Source organism: Nyctereutes procyonoides, unplaced genomic scaffold, assembly GCF_905146905.1.
Source record: "Nyctereutes procyonoides isolate TBG_1078 unplaced genomic scaffold, NYPRO_anot_genome, whole genome shotgun sequence".
NCBI classification, from domain to species: Eukaryota; Metazoa; Chordata; class Mammalia; order Carnivora; family Canidae; genus Nyctereutes; species Nyctereutes procyonoides.
Window position 1 is genome coordinate 14862445 of NW_026575036.1, and position 23550 is coordinate 14885994.

Sequence of the window (23550 nt, forward strand, 5' to 3'; positions counted from 1 at the left end):
TTGGGACAGTATCCCCTTGTTGCTAATTTTCTTGCACAATGTTTCAGAACGTTCCTATTCCAATTTTACAGCACAATACGCAAAGCCAAGAGTAGTAAAAACAATGCCATTCTGGACAAAACATAAAGTCTATAGACCACAATTTGGAAGGCTATTAAGGCCACTCAGGTACAAGAGGAGTCCTGGGGAAAGAAAGATGTGTGAAACCTTTTCCTTAGGGTCTTCAAAAGGCACACCACTAGATGTCACTGTCCTATCACTGTCTTTTGCTCAGAGTAGCAAGATAAAGTTAGAAACTGCACATTCCTTTCATCCTCTTTTAAAAATGGGGATGGCTCAAACACACTGGAGCATTTTTATCCCTCAGAGTCATACTTGTGTTTGTTTTTTTTTTAAAGCAGGGTAGAATCGATTTTTGTTGGTATCTTTGGGATTTCTGCTCATTTAGTCAGAAGAAGAGGTATTAGAAGCACTCCTTCAATGATCTACACATAGGATGATACATATCTATTGGACAAGGTGCCCAGATACAGCCTCAGAAAAATGAGATCATGGCTGAGTGCACTCTTAGATGAGGAAACTGAATGGGATAAATGGTTCATTTCCCTAATTTTACACAGACGACTTTCTTTATGTTGGGTGAATAACCTCCCTTTCGCCTTTTTATTTTGACCGAAGGAAAGGAAAATGTCAGAGGAAAGGCCGTACTTTCACGGTTTAGTAATCATCAGAATCAAATGGGTTTTGAAACTGAAAGCAGAAGAGGTTAGTGCAAGACTTTATTTTAGGTGCCAGAGGCTTCTCTCATTCCTTTCACTGAGAGGATTAGAAAAGCTACGAAAAAAAAAAAAAAGGTTTAAGGTCAACAGTTCTGTGGCTGCAAAGGGACCACAGATGCACAACAGTGATTACATAAAGTATAAAAGGACTAATATTATTAAATTTAAAATATTTCTTTCATAAAGATCTTAATTCCTTGAAGAGTTACTTATATGAAATCTACAGATATGAGTAGGATCTTAGGAGTCCTACCTACCTCTGCTATTTCTTCTGTTTTAAAACTGTACATAACATCTTAGCTTTTTTGTTTAAAGATGTATTATTTGGAAGGATTAGAGGGGGTAGAGGGAGAGAGAGAGAATCTCAAGCAGACTCCCCACTGAGTGGGGAGCTGGACATGGGGCTCAATCTCACAACCCTGAGATCACGACCTGAGCTGAAATCAAGAGTCAGGTGCTTAACCAACTATGCCACCCAGGTGCTCCTAACATCTTAGCTTCTTATACCAGCAGTAATGTATTAAACTGATTGATGGTTTAGGTACTAATGGATAGTTGACAGATATTACTGGTTGGCCCAATACCCCAGAGTTCAGCTCCATTTTTCCTTGTCTGCCTCTATCAGAGACTAGAAAGCCAAAACCTACAAAATTTTGGCCAGTGAAATATTATATTTAGTGGGATCTCTTAGAAAATCCTGTTTTTCTAGCACAAGTGCTGCTTTTTCCCCCTTGACATTCCTTCCTTCTTCCTGCTAGAAGATGGATTGAGAATAGCCATCCTGTGGCCATGACGTGATGAGCACTCACTGAGGACTGTGTAGGAAGAGAGGAACAAAGACCCTGGTTCCGTGAACATACTGTAGACTATCTTGAAACTTATTATATAAGAAATATGAAACTATCAATTTGTTTAAAGCACCATTTTCCAAGTTTCTGATTCTTGTAGCTAAACACAATTCCTAACTCATACAAGTAAAATTTCTCCAAAGTGGGGAAGGGGAGCCACTGAACATAATAATTAGTATTGGTGAACAGAATAAATGCCCTAATTTGATTTTCTTTTCTTTTTTTTTAAGATTTATTTATTTATGATAGACATAGAGAGAGAGAGAGAGAGAGAGAGAGAGAGAGAGAGGCAGAGACACAGGCAGAGACAGAAGCAGGCTCCATGCCGGGAGCCCGATGCGGGACTTGATCCCGGGACCCCAGGATCGCGCCCTGGGCCAAAGGCAGGCATTAAACAGCTGAGCCACCCAGGGATCCCCTTATTTTCTATCAAACACACATCTCCAGTCAGCATTTCCTCCCTCTACAGACCTACATTATTCAGTAAGGTCTTTCTGAATCATCCAAGTTTAATTATGTTCACAGTTCTATACATTTATTACTATTTGCTGATTTAAAAAATTTTATGTGTTTTATGTAAGATATTGGACCATTTAATAAAATATTCCTTCTTCTTCTTCTTTTTTTTAAAGTAAGCTTTAGGTCCAGCATGGGGCTTGAACTCATGACCTTGAGATCAAGAGTACCACTTGACTCCACTGACTGAGCCAGTCAGGTATCCCTAATCAACATTCCATTATTTATTTTATTTTATTTTTTATTTTATTATTTTATTTTATTTATTTTTTATTTATTCATAGAGACACAGAGAAAGAGAACAGCAGAGACCCAGGCAGAGGGAGAAGCAGGCTCCATGCAGGGAGCCCGACGTGGGACTCGATTCCGGGTCTCCAGGACCATGCCCTGGACTGAAGGTGGGGCTAAACCCCTGAGCCACCCGGGCTGCCCAACATTCCTTTTTAATATTCATTCCATTTCCTACTGGAGACTAGGCTTCCTGGGAAGCAGAGAGAGTCAGAAATCAGCATAAAGGATGTTGTTCCTGGGAAGACCATATGCCTGAGAGAGAAGTTGAGTTTGTTGCAGTCCCAGTGAAGTCCTCAGTTGATCCCAAGGTTAAGTTCTCAAAAGCGCTTGGCAGTCCTAGGATGCTGGCTCCCCTTGCTAGGAGGGATCATCTTGGGCAGGGGTTGGGGGTGGTGGATAGTTTGTTCCGGTGAGGCACTCCCCACAGGGGCTGACAGCTGATGGCTGCCTTCCCACAGCACTCCCAGCTGCTGGGGCACAACCTTCATTCCTAAATAGAGGTCTGGAGCCTGCCTCACTCACAGTGTCTATCTCACTGTACTATCATATATCTCACTTTTAAAAACATAAACTCTATTCCATTAGTTGCCTGAGCAACTCTTCACTTAGTAGCCAGTTCTCCAGACTTACTGATAGTGGTGAACACACTGGTGAAGCAGAAGTAGTCAACAGCATTGAGGGAAAGAAGATGGTAAAGAAACTGCTCTCTTTCTTCTTCACAACGTAGAAAAGCATAACGCTTATAAAGCTTCCTAGGAATGAGTACAAAATAATAGTATATTTTTCTTGCTTTTCATTATGTCTTGCACTAAAAACAAATACTTAGTAAAAGCCAAATACATTAATTTTACTTTTGGGACTCAGTCCTAAGAATATAATATGAAATATGGGCAAGGTTTACTCATAGATATCCACTAAAATGTTATTTGTAAATGGAAAAATATATCATGATACATGCATACGCTGGAATACTGTATGAGCATTAAAAATAAAGTTTAGGAAAAGTTTTAATAACAACAAAACTACTATTAAAAATAGTAATTTTTATTAAGCACTTACATTTAAGCACTTTCCAAGTGTTTTATAGTTATCCATACATTTAATTCTCATGATTACCCTATGAAGTATAAGTCTATTAGCATTTTCATTTTATAAATTAGGAAAACAGAGATACAAAAAAAAAGTTAAGTATCTTGTCCAAAGTCATTCAAATAGTAAATAACAAAGGCAGTATTTGAACAAAGGCATTCAGTCTTCAGAGCTTGAACTCTTATGATATAATGAAATGTTTATAATACACTAAGCTAAAAAAAAGGATGATACTCGGGAGCCCAGCTGGCTCAGTCAGTGAAGCATGCAACTCTCAATCTCAGGGTTATGAGTTCGAGTCCCATGTTGGGTATAGAGATTACTTATAAATAAAATCTTAAAAAATAATAAAGTGTGATACTGAATTGTAAATACAATATAATCTTCAGTGCTGATACATGATCAAAGACTTGATAAACAAGATATAAAGCATTATATCACATTACACAGACACATTGAAGAGGTGGCTTAAAAATAAGTCAGAATGACGAGTTAAAAGCCATTTTTGTAGGGCTTAGCTAACCTCACCTTATTCTAAGAATTTTTTCAGAATTTTTGACACACTTATTTTATCTTTAAAGGACTATCTTTAAAGTCCCTTTAAAGGACTTTAAAGGGAAGGCAGATGCTTTGAGCATGCATAGAAGAAAGTACAGAAGAAAATATCTGAGATATTTACTATTTACCTTTATGTAACAGGATTTTTTTCTTACGCATATATGTATCTGTAAACTCTGTGCCACACATGGGGCTTGAAACTCATGACTTCTAGATTAAGAGTCGCATGGCTCTGCCTATGAAGCCAGCCAGGCACCTCCAGGTGCCCAACAATTATGTAGAAGGATTTTAAGTGATTATTATAATTTTCTTCTACTTTGGCCACAGTGGCCATGAATGGCTTATAATAGGCAGGGATGGGTAAGGGGAGTAACCAGTTTCAGAGAACAAGATCAGATTCATAGGCTATATTTCACTTTGCATTTTTTATCAAACTCTTTGGACATTAAAATGCTTCGGGGGTAAGCAACCCAATGTGTTATGATGATGAGACTGCAACACACTATCAAGTTTGAGATCTTTGCTGAATTTTTTGCATAGCTTTGCTCTAAAGACCTAAGTCTTCAGCCTTCAAACTAGCTCTTATATATTATGTAGATGATGCATTTCATCAAAGAGCATTTCTTGATGGAGTAGAGAGAAACCTATCAAACAGTTAACAATGAACTAACATGCACTTGATTGCTTTCCTGGCTCTGACCTATTGAATGTAAACATTGGTAAAACTCTCAGAAGAAACATATTAAGGCGGACTTTTTCTTTTTTTTTGCTACTTAAAGTTTTGTTGTGATCTTTACAATATTATATGAGGTTTACATATATTCAAACTATCTTTTGGATGTTACTGTCAGCCTGTGTTAGTTTTTTTCCTGGTTGAGAACAGAGCAATCTGGCCTTCGGATGTCAAGTTCGGTGTGTCCTCACAGGTAAAATCAAATACTATGTCAAACAACGGATGTTCCAAAGCACATGCCTGTTAGAAACGAAGAATGCACATGCATAGGAATCAGCAATTCGTGCTGAAGAAGCCAGCTTGCCAGCTTATGCAATTTACTTTGCAGACACACAAGTCACAGAAGAAAAAATTTCTAAGAGGCTATCTCTTACTTGGTGAGTAGCTGGTTGGAGAGCAACTGCTTGAGATGCTGTGACAAGAGCTTCTTTTCTAGAGATAGTCTTATCCATGCTCGAGCTCGTCCGACGTCAGTCTTGATCTCACTCATGTTCTGAATATGCCTACAGAACAGTAGCAACAGCAGAGATGTAGATCCTAAGATCTTGGGCTGGAAAAGAACTAAAGCATTACAGCACTTTGTGCAGAACACTTCTTTCATACTTAGCAGAAGTGTGAACGGGTGATTCACACTTTATGCTGATTAAACCCTTCAAAGGGTCCATCTGAATCATGAATTCAGTTCCACATCAGAATCACCATTATAACACAAGTACAGAGGCAACACTCTCAGATAAAGCATTTAACACTTGTTTCTTCTTTCAGATTTTATAATGGTCTTGTTTCAGCCTCATAGATACCTGAATCTGGCAGCTGATTATTCCTGACCCTCAGGAAAATAAAAGTAACAAAACACCTAATATTTAAGTTTTTATTCACAATAATGGTCTAGGTTTGACTAAATATGTCACAACTTTAATATACTATATTATAGAGATAAGCTTTACTCCACTTATAAAATTCAAACTTCTTCTTTTTTTTTTTAAGATTTTATTTGACAGAGAAAGAGAGCACATGAGTGAGGGCACAAGTAGGAGGAGGGGCAGAGGGAGAAGGAGGTTCTCCACAGAGCAGGGGGATGCACATGTGGTGCTCATCTCAGGACCCTGAGGCCATGACCTGAGCTGAAGGCAGATGCTTAATTGCCTGAGCCACATAGGTGCCCCAAATATTTTATTTTTAAGTAATTTCTACACCTAACATGGGACTCAAACTCATAACCCTGAGATCAAGAATTGCATGCTTGATCAACCAACCGAGCCAGCCAGGCATCCCTTTCTTTCTTTTATCCTTTCCCTTTTTCCTTCCCTTTTTTTCTCTTAATCCCTGGATCTGAAGATTTAGGTCCTTAAACTTCAGTGCTGATACATGATCAAAGACTTGATAAACAAGATATAAAGCATTATATCACATTACACAGACACATTGAAGAGGTGGCTTAAAAATAAGTCAGAATGACGAGTTAAAAGCCATTTTTGTAGGGCTTAGCTAACCTCACCTTATTCTAAGAATTTTTTCAGAATTTTTGACACACTTATTTTATCTTTAAAGGACTAATACCAGTATACATGGTCATGAATGGAGAAAGCTGTCATGAGGCAAGCTCCCCCTCTTAGACTCTAGTTCTTACTGATGGTACTGGCAGTGGTGGGACACTTGACATCCCAATCTGGCACCCCCAGTAGAGCCTATGAAGTAGCACTGGCTCTTTTGCTACCTTAACATTTCCCAAATGATGACACAGTTGACTAAAAGCAACAAAGGGAAAATGGTCAGGCATTTACCACTTAGAGTTCAACAGTATTTAAAAGGTACCCTGTGAGTGCAGTGCCAAGTCAAAGCTCACATAATTGAGGAATACCAAATTGATTCAAAGTGTATTCACTGAAAATGAATCTATAATTGGTCTGATAAGCACTTATGTTGTATAATCTTTTCTTCAGTATTCTTTTACTCTAAAACAGTAAAATCAGGGTTCCTGTGTGGCTTAGTTGGTTGAGCATCTGACTCTCTGGCTCGGGTTGTGATCTCAGAGTCCTGAGATCGAGCCCCAGGTCTGCTCTGCACTGGGTGTGGAGCCTGTTTAACAATCTATCTCTGCCACTACCCTCACCTCTCTTTCAAAAACAACAAAAACCCAGTAAAATCTACTGAAGTAAGTTTTATGTTTGCCTTAAACAACTATCTGGAGACATGATGGGTAAGAATGACAAAGTGAAAAATAATTATAATTTGAAGAAACAATCTGTCTATGGTTAAGAAAATGAGAAAGACTGGAATACATAATGTACAGTCTATTTTAGGTGGCAATCAGCATCCCCATCATAAAATTATTTGCGCTAGTTGTTTTTTTTTTGTTTTTGTTTTTGCAAAGAGGCATGAGAATTGGGAGATGAAGCCTCCAGACTCTTCTCCTCAAACCCATCTTATTTATTGGTACCAGGGAAGTAACTGTCTAAAATATTGTCTCCTCAATATAATTCCTTTGTTCCAGAACCTTCAAAAACTCACAAGATACAATGCCTGCACTATGCAGGATAAACACTCAAGACTTACTACCCCTCAGCCTCAACATATCTTCCTTTTTTTTTTTTTTAAGATTTTATTTATTTATTCATGAGAGACACACAGAGAAGCAGGCTCCATGCAGGGAGCCTGACACGGGACTTGATCCTGGGATCCCAGGATCAAGTGCAGAGCCGAAGGCAGCCGTTCAACCCCTGAGCCACCCAGGCGTCCCTCAACAATCTTCCTATTCAAAAAAACTCCATTCCAGACAGCTGACTCATAAGATTGCATTCCACTACCTGAAGTGCTTTCTTCTTGTTTCCCTATTTGATTCTATTGGTGTTTCAGATCTCAGTTTCTTCTAGATACCTTTCCATGACCATGACAGCATTCAATGACCTCTTCAATTTATGAAATTCTGTAGTCTAATTTACATTTGCCATGTACTGCTTATTTCTTTTACTATTTTTCTCTTGGAATACACTTTTCTCATCTTGTAAAAGCTCCCTGGGAAAAGGAGCCCATTATTCCTTAGCAGCCTTGCAGCCTTATTTGTAAGAGGGCCTAGCACATAATAGGAGCTCAAAAACTGTAGCTTTGTAAATCTGTATCTAACTTTATGCTTTAAAACAATTTATATGTTATTAAATTGTAACCAAAATCTATTAAAAACTTGCTGTGCAGTTATACCATCTGAATCTGTCTTTAACTAGAATAATTTATTATAGATAACTATAATCGAATTCAATATAATAGTATACAAGTATTAACTTCCTGTTAATTCACAGAAAAGCATATATGGTATGGCTTAAATAACTTATTTACTTGATTTATTTCTTTTTAAAAATTATTATTTTTTTAAGATTTTATTATTCATGAGACAGAGAGAGAGAGAGAAGCACAGACACAGGCAGAAGGAGAAGCAGGCTCCACGTAGGAAGCCTGATGCGGAACTTGATCCTGGGACTCCAGGATCACGCCCTGGGCCAAAGGCAGGCACTAAACTGCTGAGCCACCCAGGGATCCCTATTTGATTTATTTCTAACCCTGCTACAAAACTTTCTAATTAAAAATAGTTTCTAGGTACTTTGTCTTATCTGATTATCACAAAAACTAGTAAGAGGGAGATCATCATTATTTCACTTTAAGAATGAGAAAAGAGAGTAATTGAGACTAAGTGATCCACTCAAGGTCACAGAAATAATATGTATTATTCTAGAGATGTCATCCATCTTCTACCAGTTTCTTTTTCCTCACACTCACATTCTTGGAGAAGTTCCCCTTCCATACCCAGAAGACACAACTCTATTTACCACCATGACCTATGGCCCCATGATCTTAATCCTTTAGCTAGAATGGACTGAATAAGAGGATCTGATCTGAACTGAGCCCACTAGATTTTCTCTCAGAAACTAGGAATTAGTATACTGGAAGAAAACCAAGTTAGTTTTTGTTAAGTGCTAAAAATAAGAAATGATGTTAGAGCCAGGGCTTGGACAAGCATATGCACAATAAAACAGAAAGAAGGGGAAGGGAGGGGAAGAACAGATGTGAAGGGATAAATAGTGACAATTTGCTTCCAGTGAGACAATGAGAGTAATCTGTGACAAGACTGTTAGGAGCTACAGTTCCTGTTCCTGGATTCTGGAAGACACGCTCATGTATCTTCAATAAATTCATCCTTTTTTTACTGAAGTGGGTTTGAATGGGCTGTTCCCTAAAACCAAAAGGTTTCTAAGAGTTGTAGCACCTCTAAATTTGGAGTTACATTTCCTGAATCCAAAACCAATGCTTACCTCACTGTATCATTAACAAAACCCAATATTATTCATTCATTCATCCACTTAAACAAGTATTATTTATTAGAGAAATCTAATAAATTAGATTAGCCAATTTTAGTTTAAGTTCATATTCTGTACAGACATAAAAATTCCTCAAAATATTTCTTCCCTCAAAATATTTGTTAATATTGATTAACAAAATCAATCATAATAACTTAATTTTACTGTAGAATAAAGCCAGATGCTCATAAGCACAGGTGCACACATTATTAGTAAAAAGGTAAAAGGAACTAGCTACTTTACCCTTAGGTAATTGATTCCCATCTTTATAAAAGGAATTTTTCTAGGATTTACTTAGCATCCTGTTCGTTTGTTTACATAGAATACCTAGACTTGGATCACAGTATTCAGTCTCCTTAGTCATGTGATGTTCTACTGTGCCCCTCAACCTGAATTACATTGCCATTAAGAATAAAAGTTCTGTTTGATGACATGTATGTACATGGCTACTCTGGAAAGAAACTGTAATATTGGCAACATCATGATAATCTCCTTTAAATGTAGATAATCTTTACAATTATTTACTATCCCCAGCCTTTCTCTATGGAACAAAAAAATCATTCTATAACCGACAGTTTTGTGAGAGTTGGCATCTAAAAAGGTCTTGGGGAGTTGTCTAAGATTCTAATACAAAGGGGACAGCCTTTATGTATATCTGTCCTAGACTCAAAGCTAAGTGAGCAATCTGGTGCCGAGACTCTTGACAACTATGAGGACTCAAAGTGCCAGTGCATTTTTGCCTCAAGAGATAAACCTACAAAGATAGGAGGTACCAACAGAGACATATGCTCAAAAGACAACACTGACTCAGAAAGGTACACTAATCTTGGAAAGTTTTTTCTTAAATTGTCTGGACTGAAAAAAATCGACGTTTAGGATATCACTTGGGTGTTTTCTTGAAGGAAAACATATATATCAGTATCCAGGTAATGATTAAGGACTAAAATGAAGCACTTGTCAAAAACCTGGTAATAGGAAAATAATCCTGTCCACTGGGAGTTAAAACTCTGAAGTAAACAGATCTTGAATAAGAAAAACAATATATAAAATGTCATCTTAAATAGAATGGAAGCAGAGAAAAGGGAGAAACAACCACGGACAGGGTTTTCTTCACGGCTTCTTGAGGTATCAGTCCCATGAACATGAGGATCACTAGTGCAGAGCTGGGTGATTAGGCTTTCACATCTCTGCTTCTGAAGATAGCAGTCTTCTTATTTTTATCTAGCTTCCAGGTAGAGAACATCCATATCAGTGAAAGAATATCAAGTCACCTGGTTAGGGAAATAATGTTTTGGTTTCATTGGCTTCCTGTGATTCTCTCTTACCTGGTCATAGATGTGACCAGAGTTGACAGATGACTGAACTCTAGCCCCTTACTTTTACATCTCTTTTAGGTATTTGAAGGAAATGTCTTAGTTAGTAGGATTCAGTATCTTAGAGTCAATTTTGACTTACTAATTATTTGGTTTCTGAGCTCAGAAAGCTGAAGAGACTCTACCATATGGTCTATGAAGACCTGGAAAGAGTGGTGCTATGTATACCAAAAGAAACTGGAAGTCACACCCATCAGAATGGCTATTGTCAAAAAAACCCAGAAAATAACAAGTGCAGGTGAGGAGGTAGAAAAATTGAACCCTTGTGCATTGCTGGTAGGAATGTAAAGTGGTACAGCTGCTGTGGAAAAGAGTATGGTGGTTCCATAGTTGAGTCTAGTTTTTTTTGGCTTGTCTCTTTTATCCCCTTTTGTTCATGTTTTGTTTCTTAAATTTAACATATGAGTGAAATCCTATGGTATTTTTGTCTTTCTCTGACTGCCTTATTTTGCTTAGCATTGTACTCTTCTCTCTGTACTTGTTACAACTGGAAAAGTTTAATTCTTTTTTTTACCATTACCACAATTTTTAAAAAAGGAGTGCCTGGGTGGCTCAGTTGGTCAAGCGTCTGCCTCTTGATTTTGGCTCTTCTCACGATCTCTGGGTCCTAGGATGGAGGCCTGTATCAGGCTCCCCACTCAGCAAGGAGTCTGCTTGTCTCCCTCTCCCTCTGCCTCTCCCCTGCTCACATATGTGCTTGTTCTTACTCTCTCAAATAAATAAATCTTAAAAAAAAAAAAAAAGCCACAGAAAGATGGTAGAATCTAAGTGGTGGGTATACTGTGTTCATTATAAAATCTGTTCTTTGTTGGATGGTTAAAATTGTTTTTGATAAAACGTTAAGGAAAAACCATGAGAAGTCTTTTCTTGGCAATGTCTTTCACCTTACTAAACACTTTTTGAAAGCAAATCAAACAATTTTTTTCTTTTTAAAGTAAACTCTATGCCCAACATGGGGCTCAAAGTCAGGACCCAAGATCAAGAGTTGAATGTTCTACTGAGTGAGCCAGCCAGGTACCCTGCTAACCAATCAAGTTTTATTAAAAACATCTAACATTTGGTCAAAACACCACTTGAGGATACTCAGGGGTCTTCAGATTTTTTTATAAGACAAAGACTGAAAACTGAAAGCCAAAGTAACCCTTAAGTGTTAAGTTCCACAGAACATCAATTTTTACATCTAGTTAGAAGGAGATCTGAGCTATGTTCAGGCAATCTTAGTTCTAGTTCCATTTCTGCTATAAATTGGCAATATGGTCTTAGACTTAACCTGCCTGGGCCTGAGCTTCATATCCGTAAAAATAAGCTAAGAAGCAATATGACTTCTTCTATATTCTAAAATTTTAATTGGTTAGTAAAATGTTTCTCAGCAATCAACCACCTTTCTAAAGCTTTGAAACTGTAACCAAAATAATTTAACAGCAATTTGGCCAGTTGAATCAGCTAAAGATATAAAGATATATGCAAAAATGTTAGATAAGTGCATGCGCGAGTGCACATGCACGTGTGTGCGTGCACCCACACCCACATCCGTCATGAACATTCACGGAGCTTAAAATAGGCGAATCCTTCATTTAACAATTAATGGAGCACCAATTATGTGTTGGACTCCATTAACACTAGCAATTCAACAGGTTTACATGTCTGATAAATTGCCCTTGCTCGTGAAATTTACAAATAATGTCAGAAAAGCAAACTCAGGGGATCCCTGGGTGGCTCAGTGGGTTAGTGCCTGCCTTCGGCCCAACGCATGATCCTCGAGTCCCGGGATCGAGTCCCACATCAGGCTCCCTTCATGGGGCCTGCGTCTCCCTCTGCTTGTATCTCTGCCTCTCTCTCTCTTTCTGTGTGTTTCCCATGAATAAATAAATAAAAAATCTTAAAAAACAAAAAACCAAACTCAACTGTTATGGGGGGGGGCGCGATTAAAATAGCGGTGTGAAAGAGAGAGACTGGGTAGCTGCTTCATAACAGATGCTCTGGGCTGGCTTCCTGGAGGAAGCAACATTAGAACTAAGATGCAAATGCCAAGAAGGAGGTTTGGCCTGTGGAAATTCTTTTGGGGCAGGTATTAGAGGAAAGCTATCAGGTGAAGGGAACAAGTAGAAAAAGGCTCCAGGCCAGGAAGCAAGGAAGGTATGCTGGAGGAACCAAAGAAGTGGTAGGCAGTAGAAGAGTAGAAGATAACGCTGTGAGATCAAGTAGGCTCTGCCAAACAGAGCAAGGGATTTGGATTTTATTCTCTAAGATCACCATATTACCTATGGGGAGGGTGAATTACAGCAGGGCAAGCAATGAAAGATTGGAACTGTGATGTAATCCAGGTGAGAAATTATTGGGCTTAGACTAGAGAGGTGACAGTTCATTGATCAAACATTCAGTGGGAACAGGTGAGCAGCAGTGTACCAAGAATTGTACCCTTGAGGTACAATAAGCTATCTATGCCTGTCTGTTTAACAGTTCCTATACATTTCCTTTTTTATCAGACCTGGTTTAAAAACACACATTAAACACAGTATATGTTTTATTTTTAAATAATTAGCCTCACAAAAATATTGTAAAAGAAGTATAGAGTGTTCCTGTATTCCCAGCTTCCCCTAATGTTAACATTGTACATAACCAAACTAGGATACGAATGTTTGTACAATACTATTAGCTGAACTACAGACTAATTCACCAGCTTTCCCTCTTATGTCCTTTTCTGTTCCAAAATCCAATCCAGGATCCCATATTGCATTTGCTTGTCATTTTAGTCTTCTCCAGTCCATGATAGTTCCTTAGTCTTTGCCCATCTTTCATGACATTGACATTTTTTAAGAGTATTGGTCAATTATTTTGTAGAATGCCCCTTGGTTTGGATATTTCTGATGTAGTCTCATGATTAGATTGAAGTTATGACTAGAATTTATGACAAGAATACTGCAGAAATTATTTATTCTTTTTGGTGTATCATATCTGGGAGTATGCGGTGTCATGTCTTATTACGTTAACTTTGATCACTTGGGTTTTTTTTATTGTTGTTTTGTTTTGAAGATTTTATTTATTCATCACACACACACACACACACACACACACACAGGCAGAGACATAGGCAGAGAGGGAGAAGCAGACTCTATGTAGGGAGCCCAATGTGGGACTCAATCCCGGAACTCCAGGATCATGCCCTGGGCCGAAGGCAGGTGCCAAACTGCTGAGCCACGCAGGTGTCCCTGATCACTTGGTTAAGGTGGTGTCTGCTGCTGGGTTTCTCTACTGTAAGATTATTTTTTCCCTTATAATTAATAAATTCTTGTGGGAAATATTTTGAGATCACACAAATGTCCTGGTTTCACTTTAAACCTTCATCCATAAATTTTTCTTTGTTCTACATTTACTAACTGGAAGGCTTCTGTACAAAAGAGCTATCCTGTTACTCCCATTTATTTACTTAGTTCTTTATAACAGACTCATGGATATTTATTTTACTCTATGCGATATACTCCAGTACTACTGTTATTCAAACTGCTTCAGCTTTGGCCACTGGGAGCTCTTTTAGGCCGGCTCTTGTGTCTTTATTGCATCATGTCCCTTTCTGAGTACTTCCTGACTTTTTTTGACACTAAAGATTCACTAGCTTCATCCTGTATTTTCCATTCCCCAGGTCTGGAATAAATCACTTCTCTAAGGATCTCCAATTTCTTTCACTGAAGGAAAGTATTTAGGAACCACTATGTGGGTGCTAGGTGAGCTCACTGCTATTTTGGGGTATTACTACTTTTAGGCCCTCTCAGTGGGAAGAGCTTGGAAATATATCAGGAAATGACAGGGGCAGGAAACTGGGGGAGAAGAAATGACTCAAAAGAAGTAGCACAAGGGAATTTTGGGATGATGGAACTGTTCTGTATCATGAGTGTGTGTTTGTGAAAATGCAAAACTACTGGTTTCTAGAATTTAGAAGTATTCTTTTTTTCCTTCACTCCCTTCAGTGTGGTTATATTATTCATTTGTAATACAGTTAGGTTCATTTGTGTTAGTCTGTATTCCATTTTTGGCTCTCTTTATATTCTGTTTTTTTTTAATATATATGCAATAAAATTCATACTTTCTTGGTTGTAGTTCTATCCATTTTCATTGGAGGAAGGTATTTAGTAACCAATATGCATAGAAATACACAAACACTGTGCCTATTTAGTAAACTTGCTTCTGTTTCTTATAGGGATATAGGTTAGTAATTCTGAAACTCTTATGGGTATACTAGGGTTGCACATATAAGTAAATATATTATAGATAATAAAAGCCAAGTTTTTTATGATTGGAGAGGGAAATTACAAATAAGAGAACAGATCCCTGTAGTATTGAATTGGAATCCTAAATATCCTTATGAATTCATGGTTTAAAAATAAATGTCTGTGTAGTATGTAAAAATATATATACACATACAAATAAAGTCAGAAGCAGAAATAAATATATATGTATGCATGTGCTTGAGTAATAATACACATTTGTTTCTAGGCCTATTTTGGGTTCCTTTTACTTATTTATTCATGAGAGACACAGAGAGAGAGAGAGAGAGAGAGAGGGAGAGAGAGAGAGGCAGAGACACAGGCAGAGAGAGAAACAGGCTGCATGCAGGAGCCTGACATGGGACTCGATCCCAGGTCTCCAGGATCAGGTCCTGGGCTGAAGGCGGCGCTAAACCACTGAGCCACCCGGGCTGCCCTATTTTAGGTTCTTTACATTACCTCATTTTATTTTTCAAAAGATTTATTTACTTGAAAGAGAGAGAAAGAAAAAGAGAGAGAGAGTGCATATGCACAGATGGGGGAGGAAGAGAGGGGTGGGGAGAGGGACCAGCAGACTCTGCACTGGGCCCCCACATGGGGCTCAATCTCATGACCCTGAGATCATGATCTGAGCTGAAACGAAGAGTCAGACGCTTAAACAACTGTGCCACCCAGGTGCCCCTCACTAAATCTTTATACCAACATTTTGAAAGAAAGACTATTATTATCCCATTTTACAAGTGAGAAAGCTGGGAGTATAAGTAATTGCCTGGGGCCATAGTTAGTGCATGGCAGAGCTGAAACAGCAACCTCTGTAGGCAGCTATACCAAGCTGCCACTCTTAAAAGCTATGCTTTTCAGTTGCAAGTATCTTACAAACCAAATAAACTTGGATAATTAATATTACGAAAGCAATAAACCATAAAAGGAAAGTTAAGAGTTCTGAAGTTTAACATTGACTTTAAATCTACATATTTTAAGAGCTAAGTATTGTACCTAAAATATTTAAAAGACAAAAAGCCTGTCTTCCTCATTCAGTAAATCTATTTTATATATCTCAATGCTTTCTAACAATTTCTAAGACCAAAAATTGCAAATGGTAATTCTCAGATTTGCATTTGCTTAAAATTAAACCTACCTGACAGCAATCTTTCTGCCAAGTAACCTGTCATCATTTGCAGTTTTTTTTTTTTGGTCTGTGTCTGTGGGCAGCAGATATTTAAGGAGGTTTTAAAAAACTGAACAAAAGAAATTATAAAATAATTTAGCTACTTTAAAACTCTTCTCAGTTCCATTTTCCCTTTGAATTTAATGTCAGGGAAAAAATAATAGTATAAAAACAAAATAAGCAAGATTATAAAAAATGTTTTCTTCAGAATATGTAAGCAAAAAATACACATAGCCATAATTAATTGAGCAATGTAAGTGAAAGCCATAAATATTTGACAATTATCTTCAAGTGCATATATATATATATATATATATATATACCTCATGTCTTGGATAAGAGAGACCCTGAGTGTTGGCAACATAACTCCTGAGTCAGATTTTCTTCTTTCTGGTCCAAGGGCAACTATGTAAAAAAAATATCAACAAAGTATTAGAAAAATAATAGCAAGGACAAAAAAAATCTACATGGTTCACATTCTATAAATAAATACTTTAAAATTACCTTGAAAAGAACAAATTTTAAAGACAACAGAAAAGCTCAAACTTTTCCCCCTGAATGTTGTTACTTTATTAATACAGTAAAACAGCTATTTTCTTTCTACTTAATCAGGGGCTGCATTTGGAAATTTAAAATGAATCATAAAAGCCCATTTAGCAAATAATGCAATGTGTGCAAATTTTGGCCATGGTGTGCAAATTTTGGCCATGAGGACCAGTCATTTTCTAAAGTTATTCATTCTAATAATCTCTGGGTAACTGCAAGAAAGCAATCATATAATTTCCTTATATTGTGGAAGAGTGTTTAAAATGGAAAATCTGAGTCTGGGCTCTCCAGCCTGGTAAATTTCTACTCCAAAGTTCAGAATCCAAAGTATAGAATAAACATCATGCAAAGTGAGTAATCTAAGTGGACATTCAGAAGTGTAATGTCCATGAGTCATTTTCTTTGGACCTTGAATGGTTAACATTTGTAAAAGGGAAGACTGTTCCCTTATATAGCAATAACTAAGCAATCAATTGTTAGCTAACGTATAAAGTTGGGAGTGCTCAATCTCATTTTAAATGAGATGCTGTGGAGTTCTGTATCTCTGTACTTTATCTCCATTTTCCTATCTGTAAATGAAAACTAAATTGCAACATCACACTTAACAAATACACTGATAGCATTAGAATTTAAGATGTAGGTTTTACTGTATATTGAAACCACATTTTCTCAGTTTTTATTTTTTTTAAAGATTTTATTTATTTATTCAAGAGAGACACAGAGAGAGAATCAAGAGGGAGAAGCAAAGCTCCCCACAAGGGGCCTGATGCAGGACTCAATCCTGGACCCCGGGGTCACACCCTGAGCCAAATGCAGATGCTCAACTGCTGAGCCACCCAGGATCCCACTTTCTCCCTCTACTTTAGAGGGGCTAGGGTATAGTGTGGAAACACACAGGTATGTTTAAAGCTGGCACTGTACATTCTGTTGTATTAGGATCTGCACGTTTCCGCAGCTGGTGAAAAAGGCTAGGCTAATACTTGGCAGGTATGAATGAGCATGGACAGGGCTGCTAGGACAAAGAGACTGTGGCCAGGCCAACCTAAAGGCAGTTCTTTTGAGGGCCTTCCACACCAGGTGGGTGATAAATAGGCCATTTGTCATGGCAGTTTCAGATGGAGTTTTCAATGGGTCATTAAAAGCACTGCTTTATCTTGATACCTAGGAGGTAACAGGCACCAAGGAAACTGTTCCAGAGATTTGCAGGGAATATGCTAGATTAATCTTCCTGTCTGAGAATTTCACCATTTAAAAAAAATATTTTTATTAATGAGAGACAGAGAGAGAGAGAGAGAAAGGCAGAGATATAGCCAGAGGGAGAAGCAAGTTCCTTGCAGGGAGCTCGAGGGAGAAGCAAGCTCCTTGCAGAGAGCCCGATGCAGGACTCGATCCCGGGACTCCAGGATCATGCCCTGGGCCAAGGCAGATGCTCAACTGCTGAGCCAGCCAGGTGTCCCAAGACTCTCACTATTTAAGTGTGTTGTTAATGAAAGTACATCTCTCTGTTTGGAGGAGAAAGTGAAATAGTTCAGAGAACACTTCTACAGTCCAGATGATTAGATGGCATGAAAGAGGGCCATATCAGTGATAATAGGTTGAAAGAGGGAAAAGAGAAAAAAAGATTATGAGGCAGGAGAAAGGAAGTGAAACCATAATCAGCAACTTGGCTAGAGGGAGACAAAACAACGAGGAGTCATGCCTCTGGAAGCAGCAGAGAGCAGGCAAGACACATAATTGATAAAAGAGGAGCCTGACATTGAAAGAGTGGCAGCATCCATAAGAGCATTCATAGACCTAAGCATTTTCTGGGAATTCTTTTTTTTTTTTAAGATTTTATTTATTTATTCATGAGAAAGAGAGAAGAGAGAGGAAAAGACACAGGCAGAGGGAGAAGCAGGCTCCATGCAGGGAGCCTGACATGGGACTTGATCCCAGGTCTCCAGGATCATGCCCTGGCCGAAGGTGGTGCTAAACCACTGAGCCACCCAAGCTGCCCTGGGAATTTTATTTTGGAACCCTATTTCCCCCATTCTTCCCTGATCAATGTCTCTTAAACATGTGATGTACTTTTTTCATGTCTCCTGCAACCTGTTAAAGGTCTTTAGCTCACCCTTTAACACTCCTCTTTCTCCTTGTTTATAGCCTATTTATTAGCATTTTAGATTGGGAGCACTCTAGCCAGTAGTTAAGAACATGGCTTTCTCAAACTCTACAGATAGCTTAGCAGCTCATTGACTTTGGTGAGCTGTTTAACCTCTTCATGGTCTATTTTCTCATCTGCAAATTGGAATCAGAATTAATACGTGCCTTATTCAAATAGATGCAAAAGCACTTAGAAAATAGTGCCTGGCACAAAGTAAGTTCTCAGTAAATAAAATGAAACTCAGTTTACTTGCTTGCTTGCTTTATTTATTTATTTAAGATTTTATTTATTTATTCATGAGAGAGAGAGAGAGAGAGAGAGAGAGAGAGAGAGAGAAGCAGAGACACAGGCAGAGGGAAAAGCAGGCTCCATGCAAGGAGCCCGATGTGGGACTCAGTCCCGGGACTCCAGGATCACGCCCTAGGCCAAAGGCAGGGGCCAAACCGCTGAGCCATCCAGGGATCCCCGAAACTCAGCTTTAATTTTGTCTCTCTGTGAAATCTTTCCTGAATATTCTCTCTTTCCAAGGTACACTGTTAGAGGTTATTCTCTCTAATAGGACCTGTGAAACTAAACATCTAATATAAACTTAGCATAATTTAACCTTTCTCCTGCTATTAAACTATATTCCTCTTGAGGCTCAGTCACATCCTTTTTTTAGAATACCCACAGGGCCTGGTGGAGGCTCCATACCACATATATGTCAACAAATATTCATGGAGGAAGATGAGACTATTTAGGGCCAGATGGCGGCAGAGCCTCAAATGACAAGTGAGAAATCTGTAGAATTCCTAGGAAGGGGGAGAGGATTCTGAAAAGAATGCTATGCTCCTGAGTGCTTTTCAGTTAAGTTATCAAACAGTGACAGTAAGATGGTATAAGAGAAATAAGGGAGATGAGCTAGAAGTTATTTCAAAGGCCAGTTTATGGATGAACTAAGACTGTGCCAGCCAGGGAGAATAAAGAGGATAAATATGTAGTGGGAAAAGACACAGAACTTCATGACTTGATTTAGAAAGTGAGCAAGACTCAAGAGTCAAAAAAAAATTAAGTATAAATATAAAATGATTTAATAAAAATAATCTCATTGAGTTATTACTTTCCTTTGGATTTGTTAATCTTAATGTTGCCAATGAAGAAAGTAAGGCTCAAAGAAGTCAAGAAACCTGTTCAATTGTATACATTCATCAAAAGGGGCAGAGTATTCTGATGTCATGTCCAGTGGGCTGTTAATATTATAAATGACTTTCTAGCTTCTAAACTTGAGAGAAGAGTCTGATGCCATTAAATAACACGGAGAGAAGGGAGAAAGCCTAATAGGCACAGAGGGAGAGGTGCTGAGACAATTAGTTTGTTTTCAGATGTGCTGAATTTGAGGTTCCCTCTGGGCCATTAGGATGGATGCATAGGAACTAGGGCCAGAGAAAGAGATTTGTGAATAATCTGCTAATCCAATAGCTGGAGTCTGACAGGGGAGTAGGCAATAGTAGTTATTATGATTTGAATTATGTCCCCCAAGAAGGTGTAGAAGTTCTATCTCCCAGGACCTGTAAAACTTGACCTTATTTGGAAATAGGGTCTTTGTAGATGATCAAGATGAGGTCATGAGGGTGTACCTTAATCCAATGTGACTGGTGACCTTATAAAAGGGAAATTTGGGTACAAAGATAGACATGAGTAGAGAAAAGATGATGTGAAGACATGTGGAATATGCTATTTAAAGCCCAAGACATTTCTGAGATGACCAGAAGCTAGGAGGGGGAGCGGAGGACAGGTTTTTCTTCACAACCCTCAGAAGAAACCACCCCTGCTGACACCTTTATTTTGGATTTCTAGCCTCCAGAACTGTGAAACAATAAATTTCACCTAGTTTGTGGTACTTTAATACGACAGCCAGGAAAGGAATACAGTAGTTTATTAGTGACTTTGGAGGGAACAGTTCAGAAGCCTGTGAGCAGAAAGTATTTAATGCGTGAAGCCATACATTTCACCTAGAGATCTAAACTCTGAGAAGGTTTCCATGAAATCTACTCCAGAAGAGAAATTTATACACCACTTAAATGCAAGCATATATTACTATTTATTTCAACACACTCAAATATAATAGGCCACTTTCTCCTTCAACATAAACACTGGTAGACTTAATATTTAGCTGCAGAAACTCCTTTTGTGTATCTGCCTGAATCAAAGCTGCTACACAGCCAGTAAGTTTGCAGAGCACAGAGACTGTATATATTGTTTTTATAGAATCATCTAGAGTCTACAGGCAAGTAAGTGATTAATAGAAAACTTTTTTTTTAAAGTGAGTTCTATACCCAATGTGGGGCTTCAACTCACAACCCTGAGATCAAGAGCTGCATACTCTCTACCAACTGCCTGGTGCCCCTAACAGAAAAAATGTTTTAAAGATTTGAGATGGAGAGAGACAGCGAGCGAGAGATAGTGCACGCATGTGTGTGCCTGAGCCTATAAACAGGGGGAAGGGCAGAGTGAGAGGGAGAAGTAAATTCTCTGCTGAGGAGGGAGCCCAAAGCAAGACTCTATCCCAGGACCCTGGGACCAAGACCTGAGCTGATGGCAGATGCTTAACTGACTGAGCCACACAAGCACCTCTTTAAAAGAAAAATCTTGATGAAGATAACTGAAGAGTATCTCAAAATTCTCGAGCTAGACCCAGAATAACCATTTAAAAGCAGTATTTCCACTCTCTCCTGCATCTTCCTCCACTCCTTGCCAACTGATTTAAAAATCCACTTAAAATTTAGTGGATTTAATTGAAGTTAAATAAAATTTAGATAAAGTCTATTTTAAAAAATTAAGATAATCTACCCTGCTATGGTCTTCTTGCTAAGAAAGACTTTTTCCTTTTGTCTACAATCCTTAAAATGTCTCTGACTCCTGTTTAGTGTTGCTTCTGAAGTAACAGTAATGATCTATCATCGAGTCTCATCCTGGTTCAATGTTAGTTAACAGCCGTATGTTCAAACCTACTGTGAATTTCTAAGTACATAGAGGATCTCCCCTTAATATGAGAATACAGACTGTTTACTGTCATTAATTAGGATGCTTAACAGTTGGTAAACAAGAGTATTTTTTGGAAAAAAAATCCACCCAGATTTAAAAGCAGAAAAGTCAATAATTGCTAATTTCCATATAATTAGAACACACTGCTTCTCGATAATGAAATATTTTATTTTCAAGTTAGTGTTTTTATATATATTTCACACAGTCATATTTTAAAATCCTAACTTCGTGGGCTGAATCATCAGAAGTGTTACAGCAATATTTATAATAAAACCCACCGTTCCTAACAGACAGTAAATTTGATTCCAAAAGCTTCATGGCTTACATTAATCCTACTTAGGACCAGTAAAATATTTAGCCTGTGTTCATACTTTGTGTGTGTTCACTGTTTTGTCACTAGCCTTTCATCAACACTTGACAGTGCAGCATAAATAGTGACTACATGAGGCTCTAACACATTTGATATTTCTTAGCCTTGACTTCAGAGTTTTGCTGGTCCTACTACTAACCAATAAAAGGCCACTGCAAACAGCTGAGTCTCTGGTGGCTACTTCAACCACCCACCACTTGACCAGCCAAAGCCATGAAACTGCTGGTGTCACCTGGCAGCTGCTCACTCTAACAGGTGGGGACATTCTCGCATGCTTCATTTGGCAAAAGAGCCAAATGCTTCCATCTCTCTGCCTTAACTAGGCTCAGTTTTCCAAAATTTCATCCTACAAATGGCTATTACTTCCTAGGAATTTATTTTTTCTAATTAGGGTAAGCTACCTTGGTTACGGTCTTATGATCCGAACAGCTAAATTTTCTATAAACGTAAGTAAATGACAGAGATAGGGCATATACCAATGCATTTTTACTTTTTTCAACAGAAAATGGGGCAAAGAGATGGATACTAGAAAAAGCTTTTAAACTTAATCTCAATCTTTACAAATATAATTATATCTTAGGACCTTGATATTCTCTTTAGTGGAGATCCAGGATAATCTAGTATCAAATTCACATTCCTAGTTGTCTCAGCAAATACATTTAAAAACGAGGTTTCCAACAATAAATACCATATTTAGGGTAGTATTGCAATGAGGGGAATGGAAATAGGGTATGCTTCAATCATATTTGCAATACTTAAGCTGGTGGTTGGCTTATGAGTTTTTAAAAATATTTTAAAAAATATTTAAATATTTCTGAATATCTAAAATAACCCATTATTTTAGAAAAGGTTTCCAAATAGCTGATTCACTATAAAACATTTTATCTCTTATTAGCTTTCCATCATTACTACTGCTTTTTGTGAACTAGATGGTTATTTTATTTATTTTTTTAAAGATTTTATATACTTGAGAGAGTGAGTGAGCGATCAAGAGAGCACAAGCTATGGAAAGGGAGAAGCAGGCTGCCCATCAAGCAGGGAGCCCGAGGTGGGGCTCGATCCCAGGTGCCAAAAGCAGTTGCTTAACCAACTGAGCCACTCAGGCAACCCTAGATAGATAGTTATTTTATATAAAGAAAAATACATAGAAGGCAGCACATCTAGAAACTCTATGTAACTCTAATTAGTAAAAGTATACTAACACTTCTAACATGTGATGTCTTACGATAAATTGAAGAAATCTGACTCCTGAAGACTTTTGAGATATATACATACATGTTTTTTTCTGTGAAAGATTATTAATGATGGTTATAAAACCTCTTTAAGAAAAAAATCCAGTATATAGTACACCTTAACACTGGTGAGAGTTAAGGTATACTTGTATGATCCTTTACAATTCATTAGGGGTTTCCACATGTTATCTTAACATCATAGTTTTACATAGCTTAATATTATTTTCTCTATCCTGTGGATAAGGAAGCTGAAGATCAGAAAGGTCAAG

General features: G+C 37.9%; 1 protein-coding gene across 7 annotated transcripts in view; it reads right to left on the bottom strand.

Annotated features, from left to right (window-relative positions):
• The window catches only part of DENND5B (DENN domain containing 5B), a 204555-nt gene that overhangs the window by 19396 nt on the left and 161609 nt on the right, over window positions 1–23550 (bottom strand). For all 7 annotated transcript variants that reach the window (XM_055318778.1, XM_055318774.1, XM_055318777.1 and 4 more), the window contains 3 exons: window positions 16290–16371; window positions 5189–5317; window positions 3065–3186 (listed from right to left, as the gene is read on the bottom strand). In XM_055318778.1, coding sequence (XP_055174753.1) covers window positions 3065–3186; window positions 5189–5317; window positions 16290–16371 — 333 coding nt within the window. The remainder of the gene's footprint in view (window positions 1–3064; window positions 3187–5188; window positions 5318–16289; window positions 16372–23550) is intronic.